Source organism: Myotis daubentonii, chromosome 10 (genome assembly GCF_963259705.1).
Source record: "Myotis daubentonii chromosome 10, mMyoDau2.1, whole genome shotgun sequence".
In the NCBI taxonomy this organism is placed as follows: Eukaryota; Metazoa; Chordata; class Mammalia; order Chiroptera; family Vespertilionidae; genus Myotis; species Myotis daubentonii.
Window position 1 is genome coordinate 33,834,526 of NC_081849.1, and position 12,458 is coordinate 33,846,983.

The following is a 12,458-nucleotide window of genomic DNA, read 5'->3' on the forward strand; positions in this document are numbered from 1 at the left end:
AAATGTGAAGACACTTTCTGCCTTCAAAGAGCTTTTAGGCTAGTGGAATGATAGGGACATTAAAAGGAAATTACAAAACAATGTATTCAGAGCTAAAAATCTACTATACCACTGTCTAGGTGGGGAAATTTGCAAAACACCTATCTGTTAAATCATTCATGTCAAATGTATAAGCAAATCTTAAAACTCAACAATAAGGAAACAAACAGCCCGATTAAAAAGGGGGTCAAATATTTGAACAAACACCTTACCAAATGTCTGCTCAGGCTGCCATAACAAAATACCACACACTGTGTGACTTAAGCAACAGACCTTTATTTTCTCACAGCTCTGGAGACTAGAAGTCCATGATTAAGTTGCGCAAGTTCAATGTCTGGTGAGAGCTCTCTTTTTGGCTTGTGTACAGGAGTCTTTTCACTGTTGCCTTTCCTCTGCATGAATGCACAGAGGGAGAAATTCTGAGCCATGTCTCTGGTTGTTTAGTTTTATAAGGACACTAATCCTATCAGATTAGTGCCCACTCCCTTATGACCTCATTTCACTTTAATTAATTCCTGTAGCCTCTATCCCCTAATACAGTCATACTTGGGTTTGGGACTTCAACAGTACATTTTGGGATGACACAATTCAGTCCATAACAACAAAGAAGATACACAGATAGCACATAGCATATGAAAATATTCTCAACATGTCATTAGGGAATTCCAAATTAAAACAATAATGAGATACTACTACATACCTCACAGAATGGCAAAATACTAAAAATACCAAATGTTAGTGAGAATGTAGAGCAAAAGGAACTTTCATTCATTGCTGGGGGAATGCAAATGGTACAGCCACTTTAGGAATTAGTTTGGCAGTTTCAAACCTTGGAAGCCACCAAGAATTCCTTAAATATGTGAATGAACAAAGTGTGGTACATTCATACAGTTCATACAATGGAATATTTATTTGGTGATTCTTAAAAAATGAGCTGTCAAGTGATGAAAGACATAAATGCATACTACTAAGTGATAGAATCCAGCCTAAAAATATAGCTTGTGTGATTTCAATTTATGACATTTTGGAAAAGGCAAACTATAGAGACAGTAAAAATATCAGTGGTTGACTGAGTTTGAGGAGAAAGGGAAAGGGATGAACAGGTGGAGCACAGGGCATTTTTAGGGCAGTAAAATTATTCTGTATGGTGCTCTAATTGTGGGTACATGACACTGTGCTTTTGTCAAAACCCATAGCAATCTATAATAATAAAAGTGTAATATGCTAATTTGACTGGACGTCCTTCTGGACAAAGCCGAGGCTGCATGGGAAGCCTGGGTCCCAGGTGCCTGCTGGCAGTGGAGGGAAGGAAGGCCTACTCTTGCACGGATTTCATACATTGGGCCTCTACTGTATAAAATAAAGTGCAAACCCTAATGTATAAACTGTGGACTTTAGTTAATAATAATAAATCAATATTGGTTCATCAGTTATTTTGAATCAAAGCAAGATGTTAATAACAATAGGGTTTCTCAATGGTGGAATTCAGCCGGTGGGTATATAGGTAAAAACTGTAAAATTCTTTCAGCTTTGCTGTATATTTAACATTTTTCATAGTAAAATTTTGGAGAAATGTTTTTAAATGGAAGTAAATGCCTTGGAGCACAGTGCCAAGGACACCTCTTTAACCTACAATGTATGTAAGAAAGCAATACCGAGAGTTACACTTGGGGTTTAGAGACAGGGAAGGAACTTGTCTGGCATAAAAAGAAGAGAATAATAATTCAAAAAGAAGAAAGGTTTCTGTAAAAGCATGAACATGTGAAATAACATGGAGTGTTCGTGGAACTATGAGTGTTATAGGGGGAGTATGAAGAGCTGGATGGAGAGACAAGCAGGGATTCAATCCTGAAAAGCCTTATTAAATAAGCCTTGCATATTTAAAATGTCAGAAGTCTTTACTGTGTAGAAGATAAGGAGCCAATACATTCATTATTTAATAAAATTCTATTGAATATTGTGGAAGACAGACCCAAAGGCCCATGTTTATGCCCTGCATAATCCTCAATCGCCTTCCCTTGAGTATGGGTGGTACCTGTTACTTGCTTCTAACAAATAGAATATGACAAAAATTAGTTGATATCATCCCCATGATTATGCTTATATATATGCCTCCACCTTGCTAGTATGCATAGGAGAGATTCTTCCCACTGGCTTGAAACAAGCAGCCATGCTGAGAAAGCCCACTTGGCAAAGAACTGTGGGTGGGTGGCCTCTTTGTACTAAGGACAATCTTAAGGACTTGAGGGCAGCATTCAGTTGATAGTCAGTAAAAAGCGAAGGTTCTGTGTCAGAGGACCATAAGGAATGGATTTTGCCAACCACCTGAATAAGCTTAGAAACAAATTCTTCCCTGGAACTTTCCAAGACCTAAAGAAAAGACCCAGGTAAGGTTTACCTGGACTTCTGACTTACAGAAACTGTGAGATAATGTTTTCAGCTGTTCAATTTGTGGTAAGGCTTTTATGTAGCAACAGAAAACTCATACATATGGATATTGTGTGCTGGTATTTTATTAGATATTGATGATTTAATGTTGAGAGAGATGAGAATTGTATTCTCATAGATCATAAAGACTGATAGGGAAAACAGGTGTAATAAGACTTGCCACTGTGTCACAATGAGGAAAGTAAAGAAAGAGAGAGAAACACATAGAAATTTTCCCATATAGGGTTAAGAAGAAGACCTCCTTGAGGAAGTGATGCTTGAGGCTTGAAGGATGAGTAGAATTTAACCAAAGGAAGACATAGTGGAAGAAATCTCTGGGAAGATGAATCAGGGCTCAAAAGAGAGCAAATCACATAGAAGAGTATGAATAGAGATAGAGAAGAATTTTACAAAACATAACTTTCAGTAATTGTCAAGAACTTCCTGTGAAGAAGACAGAGGAGGCAATGAGGGAGTAGATCAAGGGAGAATGTCCTTGGGCTCTGTAATTTAGATGGGTGAGGCTTTATCTTGCTTAAATGGCAAACTAAGAAGTCAATAGATTGAGGAAGTTGTAAAATGAGGTAAAGGAAAGATAATCAATAAAGCAAGTCCATGTGGAAGTCCGATATCAAAGGTGGAGAAGGAAGCTAAAAATAGTGAGCCTCACTTCCAGGAAGGATGGGGGAAAATGAATAAGAAAAAAACACAATTGTTTGCAGGTTGGATGGTGGGAAGGGGCATAAGGTATCTTTTGATGGTTTTTCCAGCCCTCTACTCCCAGAGGTCATCTGCTGAAGGTGAGAATTGAGGCTAGAGGAGAAAGGAGGATGACCATTATGGAGAATTACACAGACAATGGACTGGGAAAATACAGGATTGCCAATAAGCATTGAAGACATAATTTCAGAGTTATAAAAAGTGATCAGAGCAGGAAGTGTTGGGCAGTGAATCAGAAGCAGGAAGCATGGAGCAACTAGAAATGAGGCTGCTAGAGAAGGATTATAAGATAAAGAAACAAATAAGATAAAGAAACAAAGTTGAGTGAAATTGACTAGTGTCCAAATTTGAGATAATTTTTGTGTATGTGAGAGGATAAAGCTGTGGGTCTTAGAATGCAGATTTATTTGGGGGAACATTTTGGTAGGGGATAAAAAGTATCCAGGCTCAGAGTGTATCAATGTCCAAGAACTAACCTACCACTGCAATCCCTACTGTCACACAGATTCACTGTCTCCCGCATAAGATGGCTCTCTAAACCTTTTCATTCTTTACAGAGTATCTTTCTCCAATGGCATGATTCTCTCTACCCCCATCTCACTGACCCTCTCTGTTTCTCTTTGCCCATGTCACATTGCCCCCCCCCACATGTAACTCCATGGCCTCTCAATAAGAACTCTGAATCCCAACTTTTGTGTTACTTGGAATCCTCTCAATTCTGTATTTTTTAGGTATCTTGGTCAATGGGTCTTGGATGCTGTACATCTCCCCACTATATGCCACTACGAGGGGACTAAGCACCAATCATAACTCTTCATAATAGCACAAAACTCTACCAAAGTATGCAGCTGTTACCCATAAATATAGGTCTCCCTAGCTTTCACTACCAAGATGTCATTTGAGATCCAGAGCTTTGTCTCCAGCTGTCTGTTAGAAATGAGGGTCTACATGTCCTACAAGGATGCAAAAATAACATGCCTCATTTCTCCTAATTCATGTCCATGCTCCTGATCTTTTATACATGAAAGCATTGGTTCTGTTTATATTATCTTTGAGAAGCACCACCTACCCAGTTTCCCAAGTCAGAAATTTGGGTGTTATCCCAGGCACTTCCTTCTTTTTTCTACTCACAGTCAATACATCCACAGTTGTATTGTATAGAGGTCAGGGATCACAGCATGAGTTCTTAATGTCATTTTTTAATTGGATGCTTTTTATTTGGATTTTGTTCAAGAATAAGAAAGCTCAAAGGAGTTGGGGATCCAGTGTAGAAGTCGTGAAGATGTTGCACTGAGGGGATGGAGGAGCAGAGGAGCCTCAGTAGCTGTTTATGATTTTTAGGATCCATCTTGCATAGGGATGAATTTCAGTGAAAAATCCTTCACTTCCCATAGTGACACTTCCTTTTGCCCAGGACAAGATTCCATGCAATCTCCCATTGCAGATGGCTGGAGCAGCTGAAACTTCCTGCCAGCGAGAGGGAATAGGAGGTCAATGTTGCTTAGTCCTCATGGAACAAGAATAAATCCCCAAAAGTTGCACATTATGTTAGCAGGGACATTTAAGGGAATGCACTCATTTTTCTTGAGAAGTAACAACCCTCTCTTAATATCCACATAGGTCTCACCTCTGTTGGGTCAAGTTTGGCCCAACCTGAGAGCAAGCAGGTGAAGAAAGGACAAATGGTTCTTCCCAGAATCTCTTCTACTCTAAAGGATGGGAAGGGGGACTCATGACAAACCCAGAAACTGTGTGTGTGTGAGGAGACTTCAGGCCTTTTGGATGAGTACCATTTACTCTCTCACAATCATCTCTCCTCATCACAGACCCCTTGCTATCTTCCTGCCTGGAGAAAGGAAAAATACCTTAATTTCAGAGATGGTTTCCAGAGGTTGTCCCACACACATGATGTTGACTGTCATTCTGTCACCTAGCATAAAGTTACACTTATGGAAGGGAAGAGAATGTTGATTTGTCCAAATTAAGATGTCAGGGTCACTCGCTGAGGGAAAGAGAAGAGAAATCAAGTCCAGTGTTGCTGTCCTTATTACACATACTCTTGTGATCATCCCCAATTTTGTAAATGCATTGAACCCTGAGAATATTCATTGCCAGTAGTGAACATTCCATCCTTCTCAGCATTCCTTGTTCATGTCTCTGTGTTAGAGCAGTGGATTCAGAGCATTAAGTCCTCCTTACATCAGACATCAGGTCTGTGGTTCTCTCTCTACTATACATACATTAGAAACCCTTGAAAACTCATGAGAAAACTATATAATCATGAGAAGAAATGGACACAAAAACTGTCTCCAAGAAAACTTGCTTTTTGGCACCTACTTCATCATCTTTAAATTTAGTCATAAAGGGAGAAAACTATTTTTAATATGTTTAAAACCATTTTTAAATGTTTATTTATAAATGGATTATTTATGTGTATGTGTGTATATGTGTAAAATATACACATATATTTTCCCCTAAGTAGTTATATTATTCTCCTACTATATCTCTACTACAGCAATTGTAACTATCCTGCCAAACAGAGGATGCAAGGACTCTAACCAAGATATTATATAATTTTAATCTTTGGTAGTGAATAGCAAGGAGAAAACAAAAATTGACCAAACATTGTTCAAGCTAAGCCTAGTGTTATTTATAGAGCAGGTTTTCTCATGGAGTGTATCCTATCTAATAAAAGAGAAAAATGGTAATTGGCGTACGACGATACCCTTTTCATTGGCTAATCAGGGCTATATGCAAATTAACTGCCAACTAAGATTGGCAGTTAACTGCCAACAAGATGGCGGCTAATTTGCATATGTAGGCACAATGCAGGGAGGCGAAAGGGAAAGCAGGAAGAAGCCCCCTGCCACTGACAGTGATCAGAAACCCAGGGGGGAGCTAAGAGCTGGGGGGCAGGGCAAAGGCAGCCCTGGGGACGCCTTTGCCCTGCCCCCCAGCCATGATCAGAGAATCAGGCACCTTTTCCGCCCTGGCCAGTGATAGCAGGAAGTAGGGGTGGAGCCAGCAATGGGAGCTGGACACAGTCGAAGCTGGCAGTCCCAGGAGCTAGGGGTCCCTTGCCTGGGCCTAAAGCGGAGCCCACGATCGCGGGGCCGCTGCAGCTGCGGGTCCCCGCTGCCCGGGCCGGACGCCTAGGCCAGAGGCGTTAGGCCTGGGCAGGGGCGGAGCCTGCAACCACGGGGAGCTGGGGGTCCCCTGCCCAGGCCTGACACCTCTGCCGGAGGCCTCAGGCCTGGTCAAGGGGCCGATCTGGTGATTGGTGATTGGAGGGTGATGAGGGTCAACTCCTCTGGCTGAGGCATCAGGCCTGGGTGGGGGGCGGAGCCAGGGATTGGGGGGATATGATGGTCCCTTTGCCCAGGCCTGAAGCCTGGGTCAGAGGCATCAGGCTTGGGCAGGGGGTGGAGCAAGCGATCAGAGGGAGATGGGGGTCCCCTGCCCAGGCATGATTCCTGGGCCAGAGGCCTCAGGCCTGGGCGGGGGCCAGAGCCAGTGATCGGGGGGAGATGGGGGTCCCCTGTCCAAGCCTGACACCTCTGGCGGAGGCGTCAGGCCTGGGCAAGGGGCCGATCAGGCGATCGGAGGGTGATGGGGGTCTACGCCTCTGGCCGAGGCATCAGGCCTGGGCAAGGGGCAGAGCCAGCAATTGGAGGGGTCTGGGGGTCCCCTGCTCAGGCCTGATGCCTGGACCAGAGGCATCAGGCCTGGGCTGGGGGCAGAACCAGTGATGGGGGGAAATGAGGGTCCCCTGCCCAGGCCTGACACCTCTGTCAGAGGCGTCAGGCCTGGGCAAGGGGCCGATCCTGCGATTGGAGGGTGATGGGGGTCTATGCCTGAGGGCTCCCAGTATGTGAGAGGGGGCAGACTGGGCTGAGGGACACCCCACACACACACACACCCAGTGCACGAATTTCGTGCACCGGGCCCCTAGTTCAATATAATGTCCTAAAGTATTAGACCAGAAAGTGTTGGGTCAGAAGAGAGAGAAGTTATGTTCAGTTTTAAATTTTAATGGGAATTGAATTGCAATACATAGAACAGATGAGATGAAAGTAATCTTGTTATTTGAAACAATGAATAGTTATTGGGAGCCTTGCACCAGAGAGCTCATAGAATTAGTTTGTCATTGTGTTCCTGACCTGCAGAGTCTATGTGATAAAACCTTCATATAGTTTTATTTTGTTTTCAAATGGTATGTAATAAATTGCTTTTATAAAATGTGATGTAATTACTTTGGATAAGACTTATAAAGTCAAAGATAAAAATCATAAATTTTTAATTTGTTCAGAAAATGTATTTACTTAGATTCCCAGGAATGTTGCTTCTAAATTAAAAATGAAGATGTCAAATATGATGAATATAAAAGTTCCTACTTTTATTTGTTTTTACAAAACAGAATGATTTTTAAAGTTCTCACTTTTTGTTTTTGCAGAACAGATGGATTGTTCTGTAGCCACCAGTGGGGTTTAAACCTGATTAATATCCATGACAATTTGCCTCAGTGGACACAGCTTTGGCAAGCTAATCAATCAGTGTCACTTTTAAAGTCAGCCAATTAGAACCCCCTCCAAAATACATGCCTCAGAGTGCCAACCAATCAACAACCTCACTCAAGTATCCATGCCACTACAGATGATGTCAACTCTCTTTAGCCTCTGAAAGTCTTCCAATCCCTGTCCAGAAAGCTTCCAACCACCACCCCACCAAAACCCGAGTACTCTGATCTGCTCAGCAAGATTGTGCCTGCTCAGCATTGCTCTTTCTAACTATAATAAGCCATAAATTTATCTTTATCATTTCATTTTAGATATTGAATATTGATTCCATTATCCCTTGACAATACTTAAAGAGAACAGAATGGTTATTAGCAGCCATATGAAGTAAAAACCACCAAGGACCAACAAATGTGTAAGAAAGCAACGTTCTTCATAAAATGCCCTTGATAAGATGTGATCCTGTAGATCTCAGAGGGGAGAGGGATGTGTGCCTGGGTTGTGGCAATTTTTCCAATGCATGCCAGGCCAGAGAGACACTCAGACACCCCCCCCAGAGCATGTCATAATGATGAACTCCTATGCACCCTCCTAGTCTCCACCCCTACGTGGCAACTATTAGATGGAGCAGTAGGTCTAAGAGTAGTACTCTCTTCACTGAAACAGCTCCGGTGACAGAAGAGAGGGTTCTCTCAAACACTACTTACCTCTTCAGGTCCACTTGAGTGAATCACCATCAAGATAGGTTGGTTGTCCATGGTTGGGTGTGGGAAACAGCCTTGGTTGCCTTCCTATAGCACACGTTTTGTTATGGTTTTCCCACTGCTGTCTCATTAATTGCTTGGTGGACTTTCAGTAGCTGTCCATGAGACAGCAAGCCACCCTCCTACAATGTGCCTTGATATTGTCTTTAGAGTAATATATTAACCCACCTTTGTTTAAATTCAGTTCCTGGGATCTTGATTCTACAGATGGAGTAATAACTGCTTGCTTCATTTGTTGATGTCTCATTGGCTGCCCTCTATCAGTCTCTTTGATTTTTATCTTTTGGCCACTAATCTTGGTATTATTAGACCCTGAAAGCAATCTCTCTAAGATCGAGACCATTACCTCATAGGCCCTGTTTCCTTTAAGTATATCCCTCTATGTTTTCCCCAGCTCAAAGAACACAGTCAAACACTTACAGTTTTTATAGTCATTCCAACTCCAGGTTGGGATAAAGCAGGAATCATTAGTTGATAAAGATTCCAAAGCTATGGCTATAGTTCCCACATAGGTGTTGAGCACAGCAGACTTGGACAGTTTTATCATCATCAGGTCATTTTCCAAAGTTTGTGCATTGAATTCGGGGTAGGGCATGGTCAATGTGTTATTCCGTATCTGCTCTTTCTTATGTTTGACGCTGGGTTGATGAACTCCCAATCGAATTTTAACTCTTTGGAAAAAAAGAGGGCAGAGAGGTGGAAAAGAACAGGGTCACAGAATGTCAGAACTGCAAGAAATGTCAGAGGTGACTTTCTATAATCATCAATATTTTACCTCGTAGACCTGAGGACTGAAGTGACCTGCCTTGGTCTGTAAAATAGTGATAACATGCCGGAACCGGTTTGGCTCAGTGGATAGAGCATCGGCCTGTGGACTGAAAGGTCCCAGGTTTGATTCCGGTCAAGGGCATGTACCTGGGTTGCGGCACATCCTCAGTAGGAGATGTGCAGGAGGCAGCTGATCGATGTTTCTCTCTCATCGATGTTTCTAACTCTCTATCTCTCTCCCTTCTTCTCTGTAAAAAATCAATAAAATATATTTAAAAAAATAAAAATAAAATAGTGATAACAATAGTCTACAGGATTGTCATTTTAGAGTCAATGTATATAATAAATGCTTGGTATCTGGCATGGTATCTGCCACCTAGACCATGCCTGTACAATCTAGTTGTTGTGATGATGATGATGATGATGATGATGATTTGGATCATCTGAATGATCAGGTACCAGAGTTGGCACCACAGTCCATCTGTCTCAAGCAACTCTTGAGCAAGCATATTGTATCGTTTGTTTCTAGATATTCTTAGGCTCCTCCCAAGCTCCTCTCACAGATATTATATTTACCATGTGCCACCTACATTGATCATAGAGTCACGAGACTCTTAGTAGGCTATTAGGACTCCCATTTATCATTTTCCATTATACTCCCTGGACTAATTCAAAACCACTCTCTTGCAATGCCAGAAATCCAGTCATGCACCAGATAGAAGAGCCATTCCCTACTAAGGACACTTCATGCATTAGATATGGCTGAGAAAAAAATATCAGCATTTCCAACTCCAGTTCTTAAAGGAGATGAATTGTCTTTATTTCCTTTGTATTTCTTATAAAGTTCAGATCAAGGGTTCAATCTGTTTTCTAATGGATTGTCTTAAATAACCAGGTCACTGAGAATTCTGAGTTTGAAATGACCCTTGTATACCCATGAAACTCTGAATAAGTCCCAAACACACAACACATTCTGACCCAATTACAGCAGAGACTCTGAGAATTATAAGGAATAGCGTTATATTGTGCAGTGCACTCTTGCCCTTCTCCTGTATCACATGGCCTGCCGAACACTTTACCCTCATTTTTGAACATCCCCTGTCCTCATTACACTCAGCTAACAACTGGTCTCTCAGATACCTTTACTACATCAGACACTCTACTCCCCAGCCTTTATTTACTTGGCTGCCTCCTCTTCATCCTGTGGGTCTCATCTCTTCAAAGATGCCTCACATGACCACCTAACTAAAGCATTCTTGCTTATTACAGCTTGCCACTCTTTTTATGTTTTCTTTTTGGCCATTTATTTATTTTGGCTTACTTCCTCTACCAGAATGTAAGATCTATGAGACAAAATTTATTTCCATCTTATTCCCTTCCAGTTTTCTCAGTGCATTAAGCAGTCCCAGGCATATGGTAAATGTTAAATAAATACATTGAATGAAAGCATATTATTTGTTCTCCATGGGAAAGAGTCTTTTGACACCTTCCTATCAACCTCCTCTTAAACTGATAAATGTGTATGATTTTCCGCATTGGGAAGAAGATCTTTCCTCTTTCTGGCTCCTCTTAATTCCCCAGGATGTCATTAAAACTGGCTGGAATGCCTCATCAGACCTACTTTTGTTTAAATATCTCTCTCCTGGTTTCCAAGAGCAAAAGGTTACTTACGGTAAGGGGCAGTGAGCAGCGGTCAGGACCCACTCCGGGTGAATGAGAGACCCCACACAGGGCTCTGGACTGGACTTCAGATAGACCATGTAGGGAATAGTAAAATCTTCTGATAAGTTTGACTTTTCAGTTTCAGAATATTTGGCCAGAATAATGCCTAAGTAATTGATGGAGAAAGAGAGACAAAGAGGTTGAGAAGTGAGGATTGGCTAGGGCAGTGGTCTGCAAACTGCAGCTCGCGAGCCACATGTGGCTCTTTGGCCCCTTGACAGTGGCTCTTCCACAAAATACCACATGCGGGCACACACATACAGTGCAATTGAAACTTTGTGGCCCATGTGCAGAAGTTGGTATTTTGTGGAAGAGCCACACTCAAGGGACCAAAGAGCCACATGTGGCTCGCGAGCCACAGTTTGTCGACCACTGGGCTAGGGTAATGTTTCCCAGCCTAAGATTTTTCAAAGATAAAATCAAGGTCTTCAAATTATATTAAATATATATGTCTTAAATCAGGGAGAATCAACCATGTCACTTAAGTTATGTTTATTAAAGAAACTGACACATGTCTTTGCCAAGCATAGAAGTAAAAAATGAAATATTCCCTGACTTTGCAGGTGAAAGGAATGGAAAAGCTTGGGATAGGGCCATGAGGCTTCCAGAGCCCCTGACCAGTTCACCTTGATTTCCTGTGCTCACTCTTCTCAAGTCCATCTGCCCACATAAAGGGAAGACATGCTTTTCCTGTGGTTGTCCAGGAAACATGGCAATCTAGGAAATTACACACTCAAGGCTAGAGCACTTATTAGTGATATGTCCTAACATGCTTCCAGGCCTCAGAGGGCTTGGGGAGAGCATTGATGGGATGAGCTGTGCAGGAGAGTTAGTTCCTTTTGTTTCGTCAACAGTTCATTGAAAGAAATGCCCCCAGCTTCCTATCTCTTCAGTGTGGTTAGCTACTTCCCTTTCTGACACTTCCCTACACCACCCCATCCCCCTCAAGGTTACAACAAGGGTCCAGACTCTCACCAGCTACACTCAGGAGAGTGAAGATGAGACAGCACTTCATGGTGGGCCACGATCTCACCAGGAGCAGACAAGTTGGATCAAATTGGAAATGATCCCAACCTTCAGTCTAAGTGTCCCTGTCAAGAACAACTGGGGGAGGGATGGACATTAATTTGGGGTTAGGGGGGAGAAGCAAGGATCTTGGAGTAGTCTTCAAACTAGTCTTTGTCAAAGCTGAGAACTGTCTCTGCTGAGGGTGACAGAGAGGAAGGAGCAGACCCAGTCAAGACCCTGGTGCCTCTTCTCTGACCCTAAAAAATCTCAGGAGTCCTGAGGTGTCTACTGACATTTCCCCACCCCTCTCTATGACATAGCCCTTCTCTGTTGGCCCCTCCTCTCTTTGTGACCTCGAACCTCTCTCCCTGCCCTCACTTGTCACCTCCTCTTTTCGAGAGTCCCTCATAGAGCCATTCTCATAGACTCATCAAACACTGGGGTAGGAAACACATTTAAGAAATCATCCCCCCTCCCTCATTTTAGAGATGAGAGA

At 42.4% G+C, this 12,458-nt stretch overlaps 1 protein-coding gene across 1 annotated transcript; it reads right to left on the reverse strand.

Moving 5' to 3' along the window:
* Positions 1-4,470: 4,470 nt before the first annotated feature.
* LOC132211449 (serine protease 58-like) lies at positions 4,471-11,969 on the reverse strand. Its single transcript, XM_059656126.1, has 5 exons — positions 11,930-11,969; positions 10,904-11,060; positions 8,885-9,135; positions 5,052-5,188; positions 4,471-4,653 (listed from the first exon to the last, which is right to left on the reverse strand). Exons 1-5 carry the CDS (start codon positions 11,967-11,969, stop codon positions 4,504-4,506), a joined length of 735 nt encoding a protein of 244 aa, XP_059512109.1. The 3' UTR covers positions 4,471-4,503.
* Positions 11,970-12,458: the final 489 nt, after the last annotated feature.